The sequence below is a fragment of the Zonotrichia leucophrys genome, chromosome 3 (genome assembly GCF_028769735.1).
Source record: "Zonotrichia leucophrys gambelii isolate GWCS_2022_RI chromosome 3, RI_Zleu_2.0, whole genome shotgun sequence".
In the NCBI taxonomy this organism is placed as follows: domain Eukaryota; kingdom Metazoa; phylum Chordata; class Aves; order Passeriformes; family Passerellidae; genus Zonotrichia; species Zonotrichia leucophrys.
The window spans coordinates 92,784,133-92,810,643 of NC_088172.1; the positions used below are offsets into that span (position 1 = coordinate 92,784,133).

At 37.5% G+C, this 26,511-nt stretch overlaps 1 protein-coding gene across 3 annotated transcripts in view; it reads right to left on the reverse strand.

Annotated features, from left to right (window-relative positions):
- The window catches only part of MAP4K3 (mitogen-activated protein kinase kinase kinase kinase 3), a 65,662-nt gene that overhangs the window by 8,707 nt on the left and 30,444 nt on the right, over positions 1-26,511 (reverse strand). Inside the window, exons 15-29 of one of the 3 annotated variants that reach the window (XM_064709321.1) lie at positions 24,930-24,992; positions 17,452-17,510; positions 16,277-16,315; positions 15,939-15,992; positions 12,897-12,939; positions 12,525-12,687; positions 11,430-11,539; positions 10,439-10,480; positions 10,124-10,208; positions 9,040-9,119; positions 6,468-6,528; positions 6,265-6,376; positions 4,363-4,421; positions 2,392-2,495; positions 1,473-1,644 (exon numbers count right to left, since the gene is read on the reverse strand). In XM_064709321.1, coding sequence (XP_064565391.1) covers positions 1,473-1,644; positions 2,392-2,495; positions 4,363-4,421; positions 6,265-6,376; positions 6,468-6,528; positions 9,040-9,119; positions 10,124-10,208; positions 10,439-10,480; positions 11,430-11,539; positions 12,525-12,687; positions 12,897-12,939; positions 15,939-15,992; positions 16,277-16,315; positions 17,452-17,510; positions 24,930-24,992 — 1,246 coding nt within the window. Of the gene's footprint in view, positions 1-1,472; positions 1,645-2,391; positions 2,496-4,362; positions 4,422-6,264; positions 6,383-6,467; positions 6,529-9,039; positions 9,120-10,123; positions 10,209-10,438; positions 10,481-11,429; positions 11,540-12,524; positions 12,688-12,896; positions 12,940-15,938; positions 15,993-16,276; positions 16,316-17,451; positions 17,511-24,929; positions 24,993-26,511 lie in introns of all 3 variants that reach the window. The other 2 variants (XM_064709320.1, XM_064709322.1) reach the window with 2 other exon arrangements.

Genomic DNA, 26,511 nt, shown 5'->3' on the forward strand with positions numbered 1-26,511 from the left:
TTAAAGTTACATACAAAGCAACTCTTACTAATTCAACAATACTGCCAGATTCTGTAGGGATGTTTCATATAGCCAAGAGAAACTCAAGAGAAACTCAATAAGTCTATCAGACATGAGAAAGTAGAGCACATCATGTAGAACACAAAAGCAGCTTCCAGTTAAAATTATAAAAAAAAAAAAAAAACCAACTGTTTGCATCATTGCTGTCCTGCCAGCAGGGGACAGGCATAAGCTGATGCAACAAAAGGGTTTAAATTTGATCTACGAAAATAGGAGAAAACAACAACACAGACACAACATAAGAACACACAAGTAATTTAATGAAATTGTAACCAAGTTTGGAAGGCATAATACAAAAAAAGAACAGAGAAGGGATTAGTACTCTTGTATTTATGCACCAGTGCAGACAACATTAAGAGAGAAATGAGAACAGGACATTTCTCTTCAGGGTGCTTCCTTTATGGGCTGTGCTATAAATTCACACAGTTACAGGTAGGAAGGGATGAGAATAAAATGCTTTGTCTGAAGTAGTAACATGTGTTAATTGGCCATTCACTACTCACTTTGTTATTCTAACTATGCTTTAAACTGTGTCAAAATCTGATGCACTTTTCAGCAGCAGCAAGATCAGTGGGTCTCTTCCTGGAGGGAAATGTCCTTCCTAGTGAATTCCACAGTACACACTCATCTGTGCTCATGCACATGTGTATGCCAGCACAGAGCTATGAATAAATTCACCATGAACCAACAATGGATCTGTGACAGGCAAAATCAAAGCTATTTACTGTCCTGAACCTGCCAGCTATGACTAGCAATGGCTCCTTACTGCTCTAGGTTCAGGGGGCAACCCTGTAACTCTAAAAAAGTAATTCTTAGCACACTTCCATGAGAGAATTTCTGCTGTTGCTCAGATGGTGGCCATCTCACTGACAGTGCCCACACTGGTGATGGGCAGGCACTTGGTTTCCTGCTACCAGTGGTCCTAATCCTTTTTCCATAAACACCAGAAGAATGCTCTATCTCAGCAGGAGGTGACAACACCATTTTTAACCATAGTGACAAAGGAGAGCCAAAATACATCTTCCAGAGATGTCAAAAGGAATTGCTCAGAACGCAATTGTACTAAAATCTATTAAATTAACAGAAGTCATGGTGCCAGGGTAGAGCACAAAGCAGCACAGGGAATAATAAAGTGCTGCCTAATTTATGGAAATGCAAGAAACCATAACTCCATCCTCTTATACCAAAAATCTCAAGGAATCCAATCAGTTCAACAAAGAGAAATATTAAAAAAAGAAGTGCATGTGCAAGCAGGTTCAACCAGACACTCCTTTAAGCAGACAACTTGCAATTATCACTCAGCCTTAATGATTTAACCATTTGCTTCCTTAGAGAAAGCCTGCCTTTTAATGCTTCAGCTATAACAGAAGAGCAAAGAACATTTTGGAATGCAATGACAACAGCACACAAACCTGTTTCTGTAAACCACGAAGAGGTAGAATTTGGGTTGACAGTCTCAAACTTCACCACCTGGTTGAAGTCTCTTCCTCTACTGACACCAACACAAACTAAAGGGAATTCCTGCTCAGGGACTACCAGCATTTCAAACAATCTCAGTGGACAAGGTACAGGAAAATCTATGTGCTAGATGAATAAGCAAAAATAGATATTAGAAGGCAAACAAATGTAGTCCGAGTTGCTATTAGGTATTCAAATTGCATGGTAAATTTTGTTACATACTTTGTAATGTTAGGTTTACTTCTTCAGATAACAGGTATTGGTAAACACAAAAGGCCTGAGTTAAGAAGCTTGGAGCATCTCATGCCAATTCAGTCAAAATAAAGTAGCATGTCTTTTATCATGTGTGTCCTCTGCAGCTGCCCACAGACAAGAGCGCTCATCACTCCTCTCCCTGGCTACTGAGCCTCTAAGCCTCCTCTTCCAGGCTAATTGAGTTATAGCAGCTGCCTTTTTATAAACATGAGCCCACCCTGGCTCTGTCTCTTCAGATGGTGTCAGACGGGGAGATAACAAGCATTTCTGGGCACGTCAGTGTCAAAAAACATAGAATAAATGATCACCTTCTCTCTACTACAGGAGCAAGACCACTGTTAACCCATGTCTCAGCCTGCTAGCCTCAGTTTTCTATTGTGCAACTGAAGGGCAATCTTCATAGAAAAAAGGGTTTGGTTCTCTAACTAAAGTGCACCCCAAAAACATGAACAATTATTTTGAGTCAGTTAATACATGACACATTTAAATAGTTATTTTCAACATAATATAACAGAAACCAAGAGAAAAGTCTAATAAATCAAGAAATGGCTAATACTTATTCTTAACAAGCCACTACAACATAATTAGAAGACAACATGAGAGTAATTGTAATTTTACCTTGATTAACATAAATTTTTGCATTGGTTCAACCCATTCTAGCAAAACAATGCTAGACTGTAGTGCTCCACAAAGGTACTTGTGGCCTGTGTAGGGATTTCTCACTGCCAAGAAAGGATAGAGAATATTAGTGTACTAAGCACATGCAAATTATAAACAATTTCCAACTATGTAACAGCCCCTTTACTTTTGGAAAATACTCACCACCCCCACTCTAATTTTTTATATATTTAAAAAGCAGCTGATTGCATACACATTTGGAGTGCCTTGGGTCTCTTGTGTTGGTTTGCCTAAGCTATCTCAAAATCACCACAAGCAAGCTGTTAAATAATGGCTTTTTCTACAACACACAGTTACCCAGCAGGCAGTGAACAGCTCAGCTGCCTTTCAAGCACTGTCACAGCCAGTGTGAAATCCAGGAGCTCTGTAATTCTAATTAACAATTCTAGACCATCAGGAAATCCAGTTGAAACTGAGGAACAATAGAAAAGCAGGAAGTGTTGCTCTTCCATTGTCAGAACTCAATTAAAAACTGGCAGAGAACAATACAGTTGCAAAATTGGGCCCTGTGAAGTTTCACAACTTCAATTCTACAATACTGACAGAATTTCACTCCTTAAGCGCTGCCAACATTTCCTTTAAGACAAACAAGTGTTATTTTGCACTTTGTACAAATACATTTAAAGACCAGATTTTACTGTGCAGTAAAGTGACTGTGGGACATCAGGCAATAAACAACACAGTTTAGATAACAAGCTTCTACAATCCAGAACTATCACACAAGTGAAATATGCTCACACTACCTCATTGCCACAGAAACTCATCAGCAATCCCTTGGCACCTTAAGCATCAGTGCTTTATTTCATTAATCCAATTTCTCACTCAACATCAGCCTGACTGCAAAGTGCAGCAAATAACGCTTGGTGTGACCCTGAATAAGGCTGAACTCAGCAGCAGAAACCAAAAAACAATCACCAACACCTGTAAGGTGCAGAAAGAAGACCAGAAGTTCTTGTCTTTTTCTGCCTCCTGTGGCACTCCTGCTGCCCCAAGGTCAAAAGCAGATTTATGTGCCAGCAGGAACGGAGGCTCAAGTCACAAAAAGTACAATCTTAGAGCCACCCTTGCTGTGTTCACAAATTATCACTCACACCTATCATGCACAAAGGGCTCCAGGCTTAGGAGGCTGAGCTATCTCTGAATATGAAGACTCCCCTCATAATATCAAGTACCACAGCACCCCTGTTAAATTCTGTGCCTGGCAGGACAGTAATCACAGAGTCACAAAGGAGCACACCACAAGGCTTCTTAATTTATGAACCTACAAACATAGGGACTTCCAAAATTAATTTTTCTGTCAGAAAGTCAGAGTATTTACATACTCTGACCCCTATCACTTCACCTCTGTCATCCCATGAGTGTTCCCTGCAGCATTCATTCATTAACAATTTCAGTGGTTTGGGGCTTTTTTTAACCTATCTGCCTCCCATTTAGAACATGTCTTAACACACAGCAGCTTTGAGAGTCTGACAGCTGGCACATTATTAAACACATTATAAAGGCTTCAGAGACAACACTGTCCTCAAAGAATTAAAAATACTCCTTTGCTTTTTACCACCCAAATCGATAACTGAAACTTCTGCTAAGAATGCAAGTGGCTTAATCATGATGGCAACTTCCCTAAGTTTCTCCATCCAGGAAGATTAGGTTCTTCTTGAGAACTGGTTTGAATTTTGACATCACCCTGGTTCTCTGCATTTCTTGTAAATTCTCTCTAAAGAGCTAAACAGGAAAGTTTCTACTGCTTAAACCCAAGGACTAAGATGAATGAGCTCACCATCTGCAAACACACAGCTTCACAATAATGACAAAAGTCTCTTCTCCCTTTACCATCTACACTTGACTCAATAATCTTAATATTGCCATCATTTGCGCTGCCCCTTCACATTTATTCTCCAGACCTTTACTTACCAACACAACACTTTTGACACCATTTAGTGTCAGGAATTTTTGTAGATACCGCAAACTTCCTACAAAAGATAAACACAAAATTACTGATTGACTAAAACAACCGAGTGAATTTTCTTTTTAGACATACACTGATAGAAAAACATCTGCCACACAAAAAAATTTAAAAAATACAAGTTTGTATACTTGTTGTGAAAGCATGGAAACAATAATGTGAAAATTTATCAGATAAGCCAAAATGTTATTTGCTGGTAGCAGGACTCAGAGTTTCTACATGCATCAGAAGACAAGAGGCATTATTGAGACTGGCCACAGTACTCTTAACAATAAAAATAAGTAATCTAATGCTGTAGAAAAGATGGGAATAAACAGATTGATAGACAGATGCTGCACTCAAAGCTATGAATTGAGAAAACAGTTGTGTAACATTTCAAATGGAACAATCCAGAAGTGACTGATAATGCAAAAGGACTGAACAGCATGAAAACTGAGTACTGGCCACAAATTTTTGTTGGAACAAGTCATGGGAGGTTTGAAAGGAACTGCTCAAGGACACTCCAGGGAAAGAAGCTGGAAAGGAGACTTATCCCAGACATATTTTCTGCTACTGAATGTCTGCCTACCAAGTATCATAAATTGAGGTTAGAACATTTTGCAAATGAATATACAAACCTCACAAACTACTTCAAATCCAATTTTGCTTTGTCTTTTCTCTACCAAAACCTCTGCTTTTTCCATTTTACATGTAGCACTCATCATCACAGTATCCAGAAATGTTTAAGAACACTTTATGGTCTGGCAGGAAAAATTATGTTCTCCTACATACTTCAAATGTCTGTCTTCTGCCTGGCTAAATGTGACTACCCTGACACCCTACAACCAGAGGTAAAACAGGAAAACAGATTATTTAAATTAATCTTTCCTGCCTTTGAATGACTAGCTTGGCACGCACATTCAGGTTGTGCTGCATTTTTCCTGGGAAGTTACATGACTGGACAAGAAATTTTCTGAGTCCTCTGCAACTTAGGTAAGGTACCATTCCAGGAAGAATCTAGTATGGTTTTCCTAGCATGATCCTTAAGGTAATTATGGTTATTAGCCCACTGCTGATTCAGTCCTCAAGCCAAAGTCACCCACCAAAGTCAAATTTGGAAGAGAGGAGCAGAACAATAGTGCACGTACACAGAAGGTAACAATTCAAAGCACAAATTATCTCTTAGTTATTTAGAGTTTACCCTCTAGGAAGAACATAATTTTCAGACAAGTGTTACACCATTATGTTTGCAGGTGACTGAACAAGAAGAAGCCTTTCCTGAACCCAAGCATTACATGTTAATAGGTCTTTAATAGAACCAAAGATAGCAGAGAATCAAATTTTCTATAATACAATTTCCTAACAGAAATCCTATTCTATTAGAAGAACCAGTGTGTCCCTAGGCACTTTAAAAATCAAAGGTTTTTTTGCAAACTAGATTAGTGTTACTACCTTCTTCTGCTGGGATTTGAATGGGCTACTGCTAAGGCTTGTTTGGCAGTGTCCTGGTTCTGGCCAGGACAGGGTTACTTTCTGCAGCAGCCAGGAGGGGCATGGCCATGGCTTTTGTTCAGCATCAAGTACAAGCAGCATCTACCACACTAGACTGTACCTGAAGAGAGCTATGCCCAGAAACAAGAAACCTTCATAACCAGAAGGTAAGGTGTACCAAAATCCATTTCTCTAACAAGAGTAATTCACATGCTGATCTGTGTAAATGTAGGGCTCAACCCCTCTGATTAATGCACATGAGTCATTCACTGCAATCTGTGAACAGAGCCCCCCACTATTTGGTGTTCCCAGAGTTTCACAAGCATCTCCTGAACTCCCAGAGTTAAGATATTCTGATATATCCGATGATGTGTATTTACCTGGGAAGTATTCGGTCAGGGAGTTTATGTGCTGGAATAGCAACAGGTAACTTTTGCATTTGCCTTGCATAATCAAAGAGTCCTGGTAGATTATGGGAATAAAGCTGAGAAGCTTTACCTGGCAATTAGAAAACAAACCACACTTCAAATACGAAACCAAGTGTTTACCAGTGCTACCACTGAAAGATAGCACAGTAACTTACCAGATATTGATAACAAACAATTGTTCATGACATATAACCAGGTACATCTTCGAGGAAATAGCTGATAAATGGAAGGAAGAACAAAGAAGTAGCATTGAATTTGATATACACAAGACAACTATCAATTAGTATCTGCTTAGATGACAGGACAAAGCTAATATTGACTTGCTTTTTGCAGCAGAAGTAAGTTTAAGCCAAGTAATGTTTAACTGGATTCCAGAGTTAATTCAGAGTAAATCTTAGGCACACATACTATATTTAATATATGAATTAACATTTAGACAATTAGCACATTTTATACTCATGTCTTCAGGTATATTATATTCCACAAGATGTCATTATAAAGATCAATCAATCTTTTTCCAAAAAATTAAAAAACCACTGAATTTTCTCCTTCAAAGAAGAAAAGCTCAACAACAAACTTCAGTAAACCAAGCATGGTCAACAAACCACATTCTAAACAAACCACGCTGTTCTAAAGCCTGTGACAGTCCAAATCTCTTTAAACAATTAAAACTGGCACTTTGAAGGGATTCTTCACCTTCACCTGCATGACTACATATTTCCCTTAAACAATGAATGAGTGCAACAAATTTCCAAGGTGGAGCTGTTTTTTGTCAAATCCTGCAATTTCCAAAGAGACGGGGTTGAAAGCAACAAGACATCCCTTTAAAAAACCCAAAAAACCCACAACCACTTTTTTCCTCCCTCTCACCTAACTTCTGGAACTTATTGACACAAGGTGGCATGGAGGTGGGAAAGTACCAACACAAACAAGGGATTAGACATACTCATGTTCAAGAAGTCCAAAAGGGGACAAAAAATAGGATCCTCTAACATCCCTGATTCAATGACTCTAGTGGAGACCAAGCTCATTGATACTTCCCACTGCCACTTCAGGAAAGAGACTAGTGGGCTAGATTGACCACTCAGGAGGACAACCGCTTTGCTCTTAAAAAAACTAGAAAAAAAAAACCAATCACAAAAGAAAACAAAACACAACTCTTCCAAAAAAAAGAATAAAATATTAACCTTGAAGCTATTCTAACTCCTGGAAATGTGTATTATGTCTCCTTTGTCCACTGGTGAAGCGAAATACAGAGAAAAATAATCAAGGACAGTACTTTTGCTTTTATGCTGAGTTGTATCAGAGGGAGAGTAAACAATGACATAAAACACAAAACTTGGAAATGCTATTAAAGCCCTCCTGACTGTTATCATAAATAATGATGCTATAAATGGTTAGCACAGACAGTGCACTTCTATTCCTGAAGTCTTCTCACAACCTAAACACACTGTAAGAAACACTTATGGTAACAATCCACCACACTGCTTGTATCAAAATTTAACATGCAAGGTTGATTGACCTTCCGCAGGTACATGAGCATATTGTTGCTCAGTAGGTCTGGATCTGAGGATTAAAGAATAGCAATTCTTCAAATTACCAGGTTAATTTACCTGTCAATCATTCCTTGCTCCACACATGACTGGTTGTGTTAGCAAGCATTTCTTCTTGTCTCAAAGTGCTTATTAAAACATTTCCCTGAAAGCTCACTAGGCAACATGCTATGTGATTTTCTTTAGAGGTCTTCTCCTTGCTTGCCAAAAAGGAAGGAGAAGAGCTGTAAACCAAACCAAACCCAAAATAGTAAAGAAAAAATCCAAACCTTTCCTTGGTCTACTTGGCCTATAAAAATTATTACATTAGTGATATTTCTGAGAGTAATTGTTACAACTGCAGCGCAGCAGCAGAGTGGTATGTGAGCTAAGTTTAAATCAGGTAACTTGAACACCAGTATGATTATGGGTTACACTGAGCTCAGTTCAACCAGGCCTCCCTCCCAACAAAACAGACATCTCTAAAATGTCTGGGCCCATGGAGGATGAACAAACACCAGTGCCTCCAGCTTAGAGTGTGAAGGCTGTCCTTGCAAATTCCTCCATCCTGATGGCAGGTGCACAGCTCCCTACGGCAGGGAGAAGGCAAGAAAGAAACAAGTCTCTTAGAGAGTAACAAAAGAGCTGGAGAATACAGAAAGGCCTGCACTTGTATCTTCCCCTCCCCAGAAACCCTTTAAAAAAATACTTATTGTAAGACTTTGCAAGGACAGAGCTTTAGGTGGAATTTAGTAAGCTGAGTCTCATCAGCAAAGCTGCTTTGAAGACCACAAGAACAGACTCCTGTGAATAAAGGATCTCCTTGCTTCCCTGCAGCTGAATCACAATGTTTGTTGTAAAAATTCTGCATTGTAATGAAGTTTTCAGGAAAGTACAAACTTTCATCCAAAATGCACCAGGGAAATTCCATACTATTTACCTAATAATTTAACTGCAGAACAACACACTATGTTGAAGTTCAAAACACAGATAGATGAAGATCTCCTATATAAACACAGTTCAGCCTACAAACACAAACATGTCTACAAAGTATCCTCAACAGCAAATATTTAAGGTAATTTTCAGTGTAGCCAGTGCCCAGGTAAATATAGTAAGAACCATTTTTACAAAGATTATAAAACATTAATCTGAGGGGTTAAAAATGTGACATATTTCTTTTAAACTAGAAATATACCTGCTCCATTGATGTTTCATGAAGCTCATTGAGGTTCAGTGTGTAAATACCTTCTTCTGCTCCAAATATCAAGTACTGATCTGCAAACACAAACAAAAAGAGGTAGAAACCTTGATTCAGGAAGGTATGTACACCTTCACCAAAAAGCAATGTCTACACACACAGAAACAAATCAAACTATAATAGTTATGGTGTTTGAAAGCATGGAAAATTAATCCTTATAAGGAAACTTTAAATTATGAATGGGCTGTTTTAAGTCATTAGGAAAGCTCAGGGGTTTTTTTGAGTAATAATTGAAATTTAAAAAAAAAAAAGCAATTCAAGCACAAGCAGGAGATCATGTGAATAATTTCAGCATATCTTACTTAGACATTTCCATACATTATAGAAATATCCATTGCCCTCTTTGAGAGTACTTCTACAGCAGTAGTGACTTGAACCTTTTCTCAGTAGCCTGTGGGTGTCTCACCTCTTGAGTATAATCCAATCTCAGGACTGCACATAGGCATGCAAACAAGGCAGATATCTTCTATGAGATGATGTCAACTCCTAAGGATTTACCCTTCACTAATTCCAGTTTCTAAAAAAACCCCACTATTTTCTTGCTGACCAGCTCACTAGTATGTCTACACAGCTTATAATCAAAGGGTGTAATAGCAGGCAAAGTGAGTACAATAGTACCAACTACCCCTTTATATCAGGCTAGATATTAAAGCACTAAAATTTATGCAAAAAACAGCTGCAGAATCCTGCATGGCCAGAAAGATCTCAGCTAAGAAATCAATCTTAGCTAAGACCTCAAAAGTCAGATTTTTTACAGAAAAATTAGGATTGTCTCCTTTTGGACTAAAATGTTGTGAAGAGTCTTTAACTTCAATATGTAATTTATTCTTTTTAATCAAACCAAAAACTTCATCCAATATATCTTAAAAACAACACACCTTTAGATAGCAGTGGCATAATTAAAGAACGACTCCTGCTTATATGAATATATGTCTGTTTTAAAAGGAATAGTCCTGCTCTTCTAAGCACTCTTGAAATTCAAGGAGAGGACAAAATGGGTAAAATACTCATCACATAGTACCTCTTGTATCTGGATTTATCCAAGATGTTGCACAATGAATTTTTAATGGACAGCCATTGAAAACCTTTGAAAAGCAAGCACCCATCTGTAGAAGTAAAAATATTAAAAACATACATAAGAAAAATTAAAAGGTGACCTTCCCAAAAGGATTGTTTTTACTTCAAGTAGTAACAAAAGGTTAAGAGTCATACCACTGGCTTAGCATTGCTAAGTCATATCAAGTTTTTAAGTTAAAAAGCAAATACTACAAACACTCAAAAAATGTGCTCTTTCACCCCACCCCCAACAGCATTTGTGTGACTCAGCAATACTCACATGTACTTTAGGTGTGGGAGGAAGGCCATTACTAATTGGTTTCTAGAAAATAAAATTTAAAAGTATGTTTACACTCACACTATGCTTGAATATGTATATTCCCTCCCCACACACAGCATAACCACAAACACTCAGCATAATTTTCTTTTCATTAAAATCTCCACTGTGATTCCCTAATACCTCCTCACTGAATGTTTGCACAGTCTTGTGCAACATTTTCACACTACAGTGGTGCCTGTAAGAATGCCATTTCCATACCAGAGAATTTAAGCAATACTGTAACAATTGCTCAACCCTTCAGTATTACAGCATCAAATGTTACCACTCAGTGCTACATGCACTTTCCTGTATCAGTATCAATTTCTCCTAGCACAAACAAGCTTCTGATCAAACCTCTTTCACAGGTAAACGTCAAACACACAATTTCAAATGACAAGTTCAAAGCTGTCCAGGTAATCCCACTTTTTGAAGTATTGCCAGTATTACTGGCACTTCCTTAAAACAAAACAAAGGCTCATTACCATGTTTCTAGTCTATTTCCTCTTCACTTCTCACAAAAAAATTACATTTCCAGCCTCACACTTGGAAGGAGCCCTCAAAGAGGGCAGTCTCATGTTATGTTTAATCTAGTCTACCTACAGCATTTTCCATTCCCTCATTTCCCCGTTTGCTTAAACAGTCCAAGTACTTCTGTACAATTGCTTAGTACAGCCCAAGACATGGCTCTCATTATCTCCCTCAGGTGTGTGAAAGACCTAGAAAATTGCATATATATTTGTGATTGCTTGTTTCTAAGGGAAATTAAACACTGACAACTTCAGACTAAGGCTGTATCACAGCTAGACAATCAAGGAAAACTGTTTCGATTCAAAGTAAGCAAGATGTCATCCAGCATAACTTCCTTGGTAAAGAGCACACCTGCTCCTTTTCCTTGCACATGTAGAAAAGTCATGACAACTCTAAAAGGACACCCAGAAGCTTCAATACCTACCAGCATTTCCTTCTTTTCTTTCATTGAAAAGCTAGTGTCTCTAGCTTCGTTCTGTTGATATGGCAGTTCCTCTCTTTCACCATTTAATTGCACAGAAGTGACTCCATTACCTAGAAAGATTCATAGTTAAGAATGTGTTCCTGTGCCTTCACCTCAAAGAGTAATCTAGCCAAAGAACTCTTAAGTGGGACAGAACTTCCAATTAAGTCAGAACATACACTATATACAGTATAGTGTAAAATACCCTAATTTATTTCTGAAGCGTACATGTTCTTACATCTGCACATATCCATCAAGCCACATTCAATCTCAGTCCATGACTTTTGGTATTTAATGTAACAACCCTAACATAACTCAAATCTAACAACTCTAACAGAAGCACAGAAAGGAATGCAGTCACAGTTATGAGGGAAAAATGTGCTAACTATACCTAAAGAAATACTTGCCAACAGCTAACACTTCAATTATTGATTCATTAGAAACACAGCCTTGTTAAAGTCAAATCTTTAACAAATGAACAGCAGGACTAAGTAAGAAGCAAGGAAAAGCTATCAAAGTAAGAGCTGAGAGGCAGACATTGAGCTTGCTTAAGAGAAGCCAGCCCAAGACAGCTCTCAAGGCACCAGACTGACAAAGGCATAAAATGAACAGTCTGAGCAGGCACTAAACAAACACAATTACCTCCTATACTCCCCAGCCCAGTTCATTACTTACAAAAGCAAACTGTGAAAGCAGAACTCTGTTCTTGACATGACAAATAATAACAGGTGACACACTAAACCTGAAACCTACAAACATACTTTACCAATCTTGATACTCTACATTATAAGTCAGTTGCTTAGGAAAGCAATTGTGTCACCAATGGCATCAGCAGGAATTGTGTCAGTGACTGACAGAAGGTACATTTGACCCTTTTAGGAGTCAAAGCATGCTTTTTTCATGAATTTTGGCTTTCATGTACTTTCTGTTACTTGTCCACCATAGAAAAATTACCTCAATATCTTTTAATGTGTGCACAGCTAAGAATATAGAAATAAAACCCCCATTAGATTATTTAAGAAATACTTGTACACTCCCTGGGGTCATGTTTATTACCTAAAGGATTAGATTTCTGTGGAGGTAACCGAGGAGGTGGTGGTCTGGGTGGAACATGAGATGTAGATTTTGCTGGACTCTCTGATGCTGGGCATCTCTTGATTGTCCCTTGGTTTTCATTTTCAGAAGAATAAGTTTCTTGGGGGATAAATATGGATTTAGGCTGAAAGAGACATAATAATAATCAACAATAATAAAAAAAGATTCAAAGCACCCATGCCACTTATCAGTGATGAAAGACACACATGCAGCATTTTGATTCTGAAATTTTCACAAGTAAAGAGCCACCAATACAGTAATTTAAATATTCTCCATTTATTTGTTTATTTAAAGTGCATTTTTCTGCTGAGCAACCAAATCCCCCTCTCTTACCTTTGGTGGTAAGGGAGGTGGCACTTTAGGTTTCATAGTAGCACTATAGAGAAAAGAAACAAAACAAAACAGAGAGAAAACTCAAATAGCAGTCTTCAAGAAGAGACAGGGTTTTATAAATGCCATACAAATAAATACCATTAATTTGTCAAGAGCACTATTATATCCAAGTAACTGCATCACAAATACTTTCAAACATTATGTTATACCTCAAATAATATGAAAACAGGATCACATGTTTCCCCCCAGAGAGCAGAGAGTGTCATGAACTGATTTGTTGAAGATGCACAAATTTGTGCAGAACAAAGTAGGAAGAAACAGAACAGGCCTGACATTTGCTCTGTTGAGAGGAGAAAGTTAAGGCTATCAGTGAGCTGAAGGGGAGTAACAAGAAAACTAATGAAAACCATTCCCTGGAAAATTTACACTGATGACTTAAAACAGTCTTACACATAAAAATAAAATCCATCTGCAGCAGACAGCTACCCTCATGTTTAGGTTAGTTGGTTGATTTTTGGTTGATGAGTCTCTTTTTTTACGGAAATCTTGAGAAACACAACTTTTCATGCTAGAGCAGTTTGGTCCAACAGTACAAGATATTATCAGAAAACAACATAGCTGAAGCATCACAAACATTCTTTCCCTCCTGGCTCTGTGGTTTAAAAAATATGCTGCATTTAAAAGGAAAACACTAAACTCTGAAATTTTACATGTTTTTAAAACAAATTAAAAACTGGTTCCACTGTCCTGTTTCCTAATCTTTCAGGAACAGAAAATTATTTCCACTAAATAAACTAGGAAACTTGACATTCTCCCACAGTATTTTTCTTATTTTTAAATTATGTTCAAGGTAGTAAGATATCTGCCTGTTTGTTTACAGGCCAACAACTTGTCTGCTTGGCTCCATTCTTTCCAGGAGTTTCTGTCCTGGCATCTTATCTGTTGTTTGTATTTCAAAAAAGCTGGAAGGGGATTTTGAGAACAAGTTTCCCTGTGTCACGCATTACAGCTGCTTTGGTGGAAGAAATTATCTTCTCTGAGTAATATGGGGTCAAGTTTAAGTCCTCAGTCATGAAGGTTCAAGCTCCATTTCCATTTCTTTGGTATTCTTCCTGCATTTCAGACAACCAATGTTACTGGGCAGCCAAAGAAAGCAAAAAGGCAACAATCTGGCATGCCTGTGACAGATGTGTGTACAAAGGACCATGTGCCCTTGTCTCAACAAGGGGGTTTAGGTGCAGCTTGTCACTGCTATTCATGCAGGGCAGTGCCCCAGTAATTGCTGCTTTCCATAACCAGGAAATTCAATTATTAGCAGACTTGCTGCATATGAGAGAAACAAATATCAAAGCAATCAAAATTATTAAATGAAGAATGATAATTTTATATTGTTCTCCGAAACATGGATTCTCTGCTGCTACTATCACTCGATTTCATGCAGTGGCACCAGTTTGGGCTGGAAGAGGTGCACTGGATTCACTGGTTTTGTTCTGGATCTGAAGGGAGAAGTAAATGATGTCACATGTGCTCCTCAACAGCAGCTCCACCTCACAGAATATAAATCAAACCAAAGCCTTGAACCTTCAGCAGCTTCCACAGAAAGACATTCAAGACCAGGCAGATGAACCAATAATTGCAGCAGATCTTTGGGCTCCAGCAGATACCAAGAGAAAGGCACAGATGCAGAATCTGTCTGACCCAAAGTTGAGGGATTCAAGTTTTTACACACTGTAAGGCCCCCTCTGTAGGGCAAAAGTACTTAGGATGATATAGCAGAAGAAACAAACAGTACCAAGACAATTTTGGAAGACAATCAGTGACTACTGGTCCCCAGGGTCAGATGAATTAGAACCTCTCCAGAAGCTCAGCTTCTTTCTTGCCTAACCTAAAAAAGAAAATCTACAGAAACACAACAGCCACATAAGCAGCTGAAGCCAATGCTGTTTGAGAGTTCTGATGGAGCTTGTGCATGGAACAAGGATCTCAAAGCACTCCAAGAAATCAGTGCTAGCACTTCAAGACAGCAGGGATCAAGAGGTTCCAAGCCCTGGAACATTACTGAATTGATGGTACTGGCTGCAAATAGAGCAAGAAGTATAGGGGGCAAAAGAAACATTAAACCAAAATGAACAGACACAGAGCTGGACACAAAAAACCATCCAGAGGTTCATATGGATGGAGGAACCAAGCTGAGGTGGTTCACAAAAGCAGTAAAATGACTCAAAGAAAAAAACAAAGAGAGGTTATAGTTTGGTTCTCTGCAAGAGAGAGATGCCAGCAATAGATAACACATGCTTTAAAGGTTTCTTGTATGAAGCAACAGCTTTCCAAATTATCCATTAACAGAAAGCAAACAAAAATTATGTCTCAATGACATCATTCCTTTTGGTCTTTACACCAGATTTCTTTAGGAATGCAAATCTATACGTACTGGTTTTGCGTTTTAAACTGTTTCAGCTCTCATCCATCAATCAAACAGAGCCCAAGAATATTTAGACCAGTGGGATTTAGTATGAACATCATTAATTTGACACATGCCTTTGCAGTCACATGTGCTCTCTCTGAGTAAGGGAAGTCAGCTCTATTCCAAAAACCAAGTAACCATACAAGCATCCTCCTAGCTGAGAATACAGACAGAACAAACTCAAACATCTAGAGAAGCCTGCAATATATATATTTTATCTACTTTTCATGAGCTTTATTTTGATATAGTTATAATTTCTAAAGAAGGCACTAGGACTGTAGTCAGACATATTACTGGCTCAGCATAATGATGCCAAAATTTTGTTCCATAATAGAAAATAAAAAGAAAACTGTAGCACTCAAGGAAACACAATTTCCCCCTCCTCCCAACTGATAACAATCAGCAGAATGAGATGACTTATAGTGATGTAATCTAGCAACAACACTAAAATACCTATCTTTAAAAATGCCATAGCAAAAAGAATCCTGAGTTGTTACAGAATGTGATTCAACCTTTTTTTTAAAAATACTCATCTATCCAAGAATCTGATTTTATTTATTTTTACAAGAAGGACTTACTGTTTAGAATCATCGTCTGCATCGTCATCATCTTCTAAATGTGCCACATGCCCCCTGAGAAAATGAACAAAGTACTATGGTTGAGTGAGTTGTATTAAATTTACCTTGACTGTTGTGAAGGATTCTGAGCTCAAAATCTACCTCTTCTATAGAATTTCACTGTCTTCTTAAAAATCATTATTGTTCTTTAAAGTACAGCTGCAATCTAGACAACTATGCCTCTCTCACAGGCTCTCAGCAAGCACAGGGACAAACAAGAAGCAGTTGGGACAGACAAAAAAATCAATGCATGAATTACTTTTGAAACACACAAGAGAGGAAAAAAGAAATAGAATTACCGCTGATGTAGTTCTTCTTCAACTGATTTTAAGAGACTCCTTCAGCATTAAATAAGAACAAGAACATGATTTAATTGTGGTACACAAGCATGATTATCAAAAGCACCTATGATTCTTTCAGTAAATAATTCAAAGTATGTTATTTCAGCTGGCTTTCAGAATATTCATCCAGTATCCATATAAAAACCAACACAGCTGCAAATTTTTAAAATTTATTGTTCACACAACACCCTTCCATGTGTGTTTATTAATGTATTGCCATTGAGTGCAACGGTCCTTTTTCCTCTTACTGTAAAACAAGGACTGTGTTACTTTAATCCAATTTAAAAGAAATCTATAAGAAAATCATAATACTAAACATAATAAACAGACTGTCAAGTATGAAACTACTTTTGGGATAAATGAATTCTTCCCCGGGGAATTTTTTGTAACATTCTGGACTTCATACTCATGTTTTTGTCTGAAAACACAGAGAAGAATCACAGGACTAAGAAACAAGAGGATTTCAAAAATTATCAGTACTGATTTTTTCCCCAATTAAAGACTATGCAAAAATAGCATGCTCTATGCTTAGGTTTTCTGCATTTTTAGTATGATTTAATTTATCAAATCAAAGGTAGGCATCCTAATTTTGGCATGCATAAATGTAATTAAGTAACTGTGTGCAAAGGGAAAATTACATGGAGAATTATTTCATATGATTAATACATCAAGATGATTAAAGGTATGAGCATGAAGTTAAAGGGCTTGCTAAGAAAAGTAAGTTTTATTTTTTAAAACATGTATAACTGCATGTTCTAGTGCCCTACAAGATAAAGAAGGGCATGAAGTAATGTCAAAGAACAGCACTGGCAGTTCCCAGATGGGGTAAAATTGTGCTCTGTGGGACCCATCATATAGAATATTCCATAAACAAGAGACCAAGATAACAGCTCTTAAAAGGAAGTTTACACCACCACAAAGACAATATGGTCAATACACCCTCAAATACCGCAAAGTGCTGCAATTCTGTATCATTTGAGTTACTATTATTTTAGAAATAAATAAATGATTTTGGAATTTTAACTGATAGAAACAAGTTTGACTTATTTTACTACACCCATTTCAGCTAATGAGTCTTTATATTAAAATAGTCTTGAAATAATTGAAGACAGAAAATGCAGTTGCTTACTCACTTATTTGCACCCAAAAAGTAGCCACACTGAGGACCATGACCGTATTCTAGCTGTAGATCCTAAAACATAAGAGAATCAATCTTTAAGATGAACAGGTAAGCAACCAACACACACCCTGTGCCATGCTGCTGTTATCCCCTCTGCAAACACCTGAGATACCAAATAAGCTGAATTCTCTGGCCTTCCTGCCCGCTAACACCACTTTCAGGCCCACTGCACCCAAAAATCTCATCTCTGCCAGTTTGCTCCACCTCTAATTCCTTTTAACTCTGACCTTTGCCCCTTCCTTGCACACAAGAGATCCTTGGCTCAAATAAAGTCAGCTGCATAAAAGTGAAAAAAAAAAAAAAACCCAACAAAACCAGTGCAGCAGTAAGGGAAAAAAAAATTCAGGCCTTCGCAATCTACCAAATTCCACAGAGAACCCAGCTACCCCTCACTGGAACATTTAGTAGTCATTTCAGAAGGGGAGTCACTCTGGCAGGGAGCCTGAAATCCTTTAGCACATGAAAACATTTAAAAATAAGCAGAGAGGACGGTAAGTGTTTTTATCACTCTGGTTATACCAATATGTGTATATGTTAGGAAGACCTTTTCTTTGGAAAAAATAGCCAAAAGAGAATTAACAAAGTCAAATGCTCCAGCAGTCATGGAGTGCTGGCTACACAGAAAAAGATGTGCTAATAGGCCTTCAACACTATTTTTAAATAAAAACCATAATGGTATAAATATTTAATGCATTAATGGAATACAGGGACCCCACTGAAGCACAATTAAATCTATATCTGCTGGGAGAATACTGCTATAATTGCAGTCTATTTTTTTCTTCAGGTGGATCACAACAGGAGAAATATGAGCATAAATTTGCTCCCAAAATAGTGAGTGTATTCACCAGGAGAAACAAATTATTGATCACCTAAATTAGTGATAAATGGAGCTACACTCTTCCTTGTCAGGAAACATTTAAAAGGTCTCCCGAACACCTTCTGTTGAAAATGCCCCCTTCAGCTGCAAACCATATCAAAAAGTATGTCAGCAAGAGGCCCAGATAGCCAAGCTTTAAGAGGAATAAATCTGGATTAGATGGGGATGATCTTTCAAAATGACATTTTTAAAAATCAGAGGAAAAGTCTCACACCAGATCTGCCAGTCCTCTAAACTGATGAAGTAGAAACCACTGCAGCCCTCAGTTCCAGGCTGAAGGGCAATCACATTAATACAAAGCTGTAAATATTGTTTTTTGCTTGCCAAGGAGTTTCAGGTTGTTTACTGCACCCTTTAGTCTGCCCTGCAAAGCTAAGTAGTAGTTTGCACATGGGTGTGTCTGCCACAGCTGTCAGTAGCATTTGGTTGCTTCAGTGACTTTGTGCATTTTCCCAACACAAGTGAAATACTGTGGAAAAAACACTATGTAACTGATAATTACTTGAGGTAAAAGAATATATAGATCAGAGGGCTGAATAAAAATTGCAAATGCAAGCCTGGTGCTGGCATTTCCTGAACCATGGAGAGACTGACTTTTCAATCTCTGAATCAACTTTATTAAACATCTTGATTCTACAATTAAATGATCCCCCCACACCACCAAACTCCATCTATGTCTATTGATCTGACTCCTCACCACCAGTGGATATTCTACAATCCACCAGCAAGAAACAGATTCAACTTTCTTTGCTCCAAGTACTTCCATTACTTCTAAGCAATCTCAGAAACGTCCACCTGCAAGCAGAGATATTTTGAGGATTCAGGCTCTAGAGCAGAAAAACACAAGACTGGAAACATAAGGTGTCACCAGTCACGAGCAAATAGGTTACACAGGTTGTGTGACGCCTTGTAACAGAACAAAGACTGGGAAACTGTTGAGAAAAGTAACCCTGGAACAATGGGGTTACTGAGAGGTGACAGAAATCTGAGATTTTCACCTTGAAGAGACAAGCTCTCAATGTTGCAAAATGCTGGGCAGACCCAAAATCTCTGTCCATCTGAAGTAACACACAGTAAATGTATGGATACAGATAGACAGATACACTGTACAGCAATGACAAGGAAAATATTAAGAGAAAATAAATAAATTCACCTAAAACAAAAGGAGCCCTCCTCTGCCACCAGACCTTTTAAGAGTTACTAGAATTTTCCTTATCAAAGATGACATTTGCCAGAATTATTTATGTCTAAATGCTCTAAAGGGCAAAATCTATCTTTTGGTTCCATTTACTGTTGTGTAGGATAAATTTGAGTATGATTTTAATTGGACATGTATACTCTTCCTAATCCCTTTAAATACTGCTGATTTTCTCCCCAAAGCTAGGGTCAAGTACTCCATTACCCGGGAAATTTCTCCTTTTGATCTCTTGATAAATACTGAGAGCTGGAAAGGTTTTAAAGGTGAAATACATTTTTCTTCTACTTTCTATTTCAAATACACACAGAATTTATAATTATATATTAACTAAACCTATTCTAGCTACATATTTGATACAGAAGCATTCATAAAACTCCATGTATCCAGCAAAGCCTCCAGTGAGCTGTTACACTGCACCAAAACACCCAGTAGAAATAGATTTCTTTAAAGCCACACATAAAGATATCAAATCTTCTAAGTTATGGATTTCTACTGGGAAGAACATATTAATTACTAATTTATGCAAAGTTACCCATCACCTTCATCAAACTACATTAATATTTTCATTTCACACACATACATAAATGCTGGTTAGTTAACTCAAATTCTCTGATTTTAGATCAGACAAAACTGACACTGAATAAATCTGACTAGACAGATATATTCCAATAGATCTTGAGATCTCCAGCCAGTAGCAATGAGAACAGGTCTAGGATCTTGGTATTGAATCAAAGATGCAACCCCAGGTTACCAACAGCTCATTCCTGAAACAACTCATCCATGTGCAAGACCAGAGTGCTCTTTGCTGGTAGGGATTGCTTTGGAAAAAAGGTAATACAGGGAATAATCACCAGTTCTCCTCAACAGCTTAGGTAACATTAAAGGAAGCTGCCATGTAGAAAGCCACATCATACCCTTAGATTAATCACATGTGCAAAGTAATCGATGACTAAAAAGAGTACTAAAAACAGTACAGGGATTTCCACAAAACATTTGATGGTAAGGCCATGCCATGAAAAAAATTCCCAAGGAATAATCAAATCTACAATTGCTTCTGTGGCTTAAGTTTAAAAACCTGCTATTTAATGTCTGTAGAATTTCACTGTAAGCTAACTGCTACTGTATCTTTAACAGTCTTATCCTAATTTGTTCTATAGGGCTGGGCTGTCCTGGAAATCTGTTTTTCAGTGTTCAGGCCTTCAAAAACAAAATGTATACAGCAAATCAGAAATTCACTGTTACTTCCTACATTTGCTGTTCTTAAATTCTAACAAGACCAATCAAAGTGGCAAAATTAAGACTTGAAACATACAAAATGCTGTGGGAGTAACCCTGAATTTCAAAGAATACAAATCACCTTTGGACTACTAACATATTAAGTAAGAAGGCACATACACATCTCTATCTCAGTAAAATGACAAAGCAATTCCTATCTCATTGCTTCATCAAAGAGGAAGTTAATTTTTAAAAGAGCCTAGCACTACCTAAGGCATATTCTATATTTTAGTGCCTTTATTTCAATAACAAGTGTATTCCTGAATTTCTCTGGATAGCCTAACGCATCAGAAAAACCAAACTGAATGCATTTTTTTTTTGAACAGGCTAAATATAATTCTTCCCTGGTGGCTGAGTGAGGTTTTACTGTGCATTACTGCTACACAACCACTGTTCCCCTCTTCCTTTGTATTTCAGTTCTCCATGCATTTTGTCTGTGAACATCCCCTTGCCTCCTAGCAGTAAAACTAAAATCTCATTTTCTTAATTACTTTTTCCAAGCAGAAAATACCCAAAACATACAGGGGAGGAAAACAAAAAGTGCAAAAACCACTGGTACTTTTCCAGCATTTCCACGTATTTTCTTCTGATCTAAGGACCATGCTCCATTTCATTACCTAAAGCTGGAAAAGGTATGAAGACTCTCTGAAATCCAATCCTGATAGCTGCAATATGTTTTTAGAGCTAGGTTAGCTAAAGTAGGACAGGAGTCTTCATGGCTTGCAGCAAAGAAAAAGCATATGTATGTATGTGTAGTGAGGAGAAAAATTACTTAAATTAAAGAAAAATGCTCCTGGGTAAGGTTCTCTGTTATCTATGTCAATCTCTTTAGTTCGGTCGTTTCCTACCAATATTTTAGTTTTTGTGCCACAACTAATTAAAAATCACAGAATAGCTATGTGGAAACATCACATTCCTAAAAGTAAATGCTACCAAAAACGATCACAAATTATTAAATCCAGTGCATATTTATGAGGCAAAAGAAAACAAAAACCAACCATGGCAGAAGTATTTACATAGGACCAAATGTAAGAATGCACCTGGCAAGGACAACAGTGCAGACAGCATGGGAGCTGCAAACCTGTAACTGAATTCTTTGCTAAAGCAATCCTAAATGAATGTTACATTTGTAACAACTGAAAAAAATTATAGGTTGGCACCTGAGATACCAAAGCCAAGTTTTATTCAACTCCTCTGTCACTTGAACAGTAGAATTACACACTTTTTACTGTGTGTTATATCCTTCAGGTTAAATTACTCCAGACCCCTGGTTTAAACAGAAGTCAGCCAGAGATCACCAAGGGTTCCTTCCCACTTCATCTTTTTTTGGGAAATTCTCTGATGGTATTTCTCACCTAAATTGTGCAGAACAGTTCTCCATGTATGAACCAGAATTATTTTTCAGCTCACTACAAATGGGAAGAAAAATGCTTTGCCACAGAATTTCACTGTAGACCAGGATAAGCTAAATGAAAACATTTTCATTTGGTTCAATGTGACATTTTGTTTCCAGTCAGAAAAACAATAAGCTTTTGTGACTCAGGTTCAATAGCATAGGTTAAAAATGTCCCAGAATAAGGAGCACATATTTTTAAAGGTGACTTGGATTTAGACCATTTCCTGAGCTCACTGCAAATGCAATGCTCAGCTCTGCAACTTATTTGAGCTAGGATCCAAACAACTGCTTTTAAAATAAACAGAAAGATGGTGAAAAGATCTACCTTATGCAAAGTCTAATGTGCACATAAGACTAAGAAGACAAAATAGGAACATGAAGAACTCTAAATGACAGGAAGTAGCATGTGCAAAAAAATCTCAAAAGATGGAAGGTACCCAAGAAAGTTTCTGAGAAACTTGTTGCCTAGTTGCAGAAAAAGAAAAATATCTATCCTGAGAGAAGAGCCTGTATCTAGAGCAAAATAGTCTGTTATTTATTTAGCTATGAATCAAAGGAGTAAATTTGTATAAGATGAAAGAGAAGCACCCTCTCATCCTTTCTGATCGCAATTTGCATTAAGGGATGCTGGGGTTTGGATCCAAAATGTTCCCTGCAAACAAGACCTGTACTCAGTTTCTCCATTCTTTGGGCAGATCCAGGTAGGTGCCTCAGAAAAGCACAGGCAGAAGGAGGGGAAGAAGAAAAAGAGAGAAATTACTTTTAAGGGTAGTCACATCATAGGCATCAAATGTTTGAAATGTAATATGCACAAACTGCCATAAGATCAATCCAGCTGTACAAAATCCTGTACAATTTTGCTCTCAACATCAACTGTATGTGGCCCAAAATACACCTCCATCTATGTGAATTTTTTAAATGATCTTAGCTCTGCAACAGAATTATTACTTACGAGGTATTTTATAAAACAAGTACAACAGCAGGGAAAGAGCCCCACAGTAGTAGGTGATACATCATGCTTCTGAAAAAGTGTAATTGTTTCCTCTTGATAACATTTGAAAAACTCACATACCACTTCTCAATGAACATATCTGAAACCAATACTGTCAGAGCAGGAGTGGGGGAAGGAGACAGAGAAAATCTCTGATTAGTGCATCCTACAGAAGAATGAACCAACTAGTAATTATCTCCTCTAAGGGTTAGATCTTACTGAAGAATCTCACAAATAGGTGATGCACTACCATCAACTCTAAATTCTCCACTTTGATTCAAAATGAGCACAGGAGGATGTGAAGAAAGCAGTGAAACAGAGAAAGTGCTGTTGAGTGACTTTAAAAACACATCTCACGATTGTGACAACAACATTACTTGGTAAGTTTTGGAATAGTCACAATTAATGAAGAAAATATTGAACAGCATGGGGTAGAAGAAAGATGGGAAAGAACAGGAAAGAAGAAAGGAAGAAAGATGGCAAAGAACATCCAGTTACGAGACATCATCTCATTCTTCTCTTAGACCCACAGATACCAGGCTAGCAAGATATGTGACAACACTGAAAATAGCCTTAAACAAACAAACAAACAAAAATATTAAAAAGTGTTAAACTGCAAAGAGTAAACCAAAAGCAAACCAAACGGAAAAGCCAAAACCACACTCTCAAAACAAGAGGAACTGCACAGGATGGGGGTGTTGCCAGGTATAGAAATCTAGGTTACTCATCTCAAAACAATTTGTGAAACATTCTTATAAGGAAGCAATACACAAATTTCTTTCCAAGAAAGGCAAAGACAGTCTAAGCTTTCACTAACTATGTTTCTGGCAGATTCAAGTCACACCAAGCCAAGAGATGCTGTAACAAACAAAAAACCCCCTAAGAACAAAAAACATCACAAAAAACCCAAGACATTCTCAAATACCCCAGCCTCCCATCTTCCTCTCAGTGCACTTATATTAAACATCTCAGAAATCCAAGAAAGTTAGCAGACTGCTCTTAATTTACTACAGAATGTTTCTTCCTTTTTCTCAACAGTCTGTGTTTAACTACACAAAGAGCAGAGAAATAAGAAAACTCACTTCCTAGAGTAATTTCCACAGTGTGATGCTAACAAACCAAATTTTTTAGCAGCGCAACAACAGAAAATTCGGAAAATTTATCAGACTTTACATGATGCCAAATGCCATTGAAAACAATTATGAGGCCAGTTTCTGTTATTTCTATTAAGTGTATATTCATTCTGTAACACAATTACCATCTGGAGAATTTACAGACTTACATAATTTTATAGTTCTGCATGGGATCATTAAAAAAAACCCTACCAGACAAATACAAAGAATATGTTTCTTCTATATTCAATCACCCTCCAAAAAACTAACAAACTACACACAGTATGGCAGTAAAGAAATTACAATGAATGCATAACACTGAGCCACTTTATAAGAATGATTCAAGTAAATATGAGTACAGGTTAAATACTGTCAATGCTGCACATAATAAGAATTTCTTTCTACACTACAGAAATACACATACAGACTAATAGTTACATTTAATAATTTTTAAGATGAAAACACCACTACTACAACAACAGGACAAAACATGAACTTTGAAAAAGGAAAACAATGAACTTTGAAAAAGGAAAACAAAGACAAAACTAACACTGACAAAGAAAGGTATAAGACGAAAAATACCAGGTTAGATCTCGCAGTGTAGTATATGTCTTCTGAATTGTCCAAAAAATCGCTACTGTCAGGCTGTTCATTAGATAGAGATCAAGAAAAGCAAATTATTTATATTGTGACTGAAAACCAGATGCACATAAAGGTAATTTTTCTTGCTAAAAAAAAAGAGATACTGAAAGTTAGTTGGTTGAAACTCAAAACCATGTTAAGACAGTTCTTGCAATGGAAGTAAAACACAGCTAAGGGAATGGTCACATCATGAAATACCAAAATGATGAATTACTGTTCATCATCTGAGCTGTGGTAATGTGTGACAAACTGTCCCAGCAAGAGTCCAGTTCCACACCTCAGTGCAGCACTGACAGTAACTTCTCATGCTGCAGGGGTCCAGGGCTTTGTGCACTCACACACATAAGTAACTGAATGTAAGTTTAAGCCTGCTTAGTGAGACAGAAGCAAAAGCATCAGAACTGCTTTAATGAAAACAGATCCACACTGTTACTGCTGGAGGAAGAGACAGTAATCTCCTGCTCCCATTTCCATTTCAAAGACTTCCTCTGCCAGAGTGGGCAGATTGTTACAAACTTCTCCCACAGGCTGGTTTGTGCTGAGGCTCTTAGCTAAAGCTTCCATTCTTTGAATAGGTCACTTGTTTGCAACTTGTCATGCCAATTTAAATTGTCCATTGGTTCTTCAGCTAATCTATAAATTATGTTTTCAATTTGGCCTCTGGACCCAACATCACATTGATATCAGGTCTGCAATCTTCTTTCTGACATAAAGTATGGAGCAGTAAATTTTTCTCTTCAGAAAGATTCAAACTAACAGTTACAGGTGCTCTGCATAGACAGGGAGATGAGGCAAGTTCCTTGGACAGGTTTCACATATGCAACATCTGACCAGAACAAACAACGCTAAGACATTTTCTTATCGCAGAATTCATCTGGATGGTTCCAGTCCCTTCACCAAGCAGCAAGAACTGAGATTCCAAAGTACAAAGGTCCTGATTCCTAACACACAGTGTAGGACAAGGCTCAATTCCTCCCTTCCAACAACACCTGTCAAACAACTGCTCTCAAAAGCTGTGCTTTCTACCCCTTACAAAATCTCTCTTCAGTTTATCAAGTCAAATTCCTAAGGTGCAATAAAAGCACCACTGCTCCATGGAGTTATCCACTATGGTTTATCCACCACTGCTCCATGGAGTTATCCACTGTATCTTCAGTGACTGATAAAAAGAAAGAAATAGGAAAAGTATTTTTAAAACTTCAAGCTCTCCACTAACATATTTTTACAATTATAACTCTGTGTGTGTATAAATAAAACTCTTAATGAGCAAAACCATGACAGTTACAATTGGAAGCATTGTATAGTTGAATTTTCTTTACAACAGGGAAGCAAAGACAAAGTAACTTGGAATCAGTTCAAAAATAATTTTGAGTTAAATGATGGGTTTCTAGTGGAAGCACTGCCTTCATTAACATACTTAATAAAAACTTACATAACCAGGGCTCCTAAATAATGCTGCTCTGCAGTTATGCCAAGGTTTAAGTAACACATCTGAAATACTTGTCTAAATCCTATGTCATTT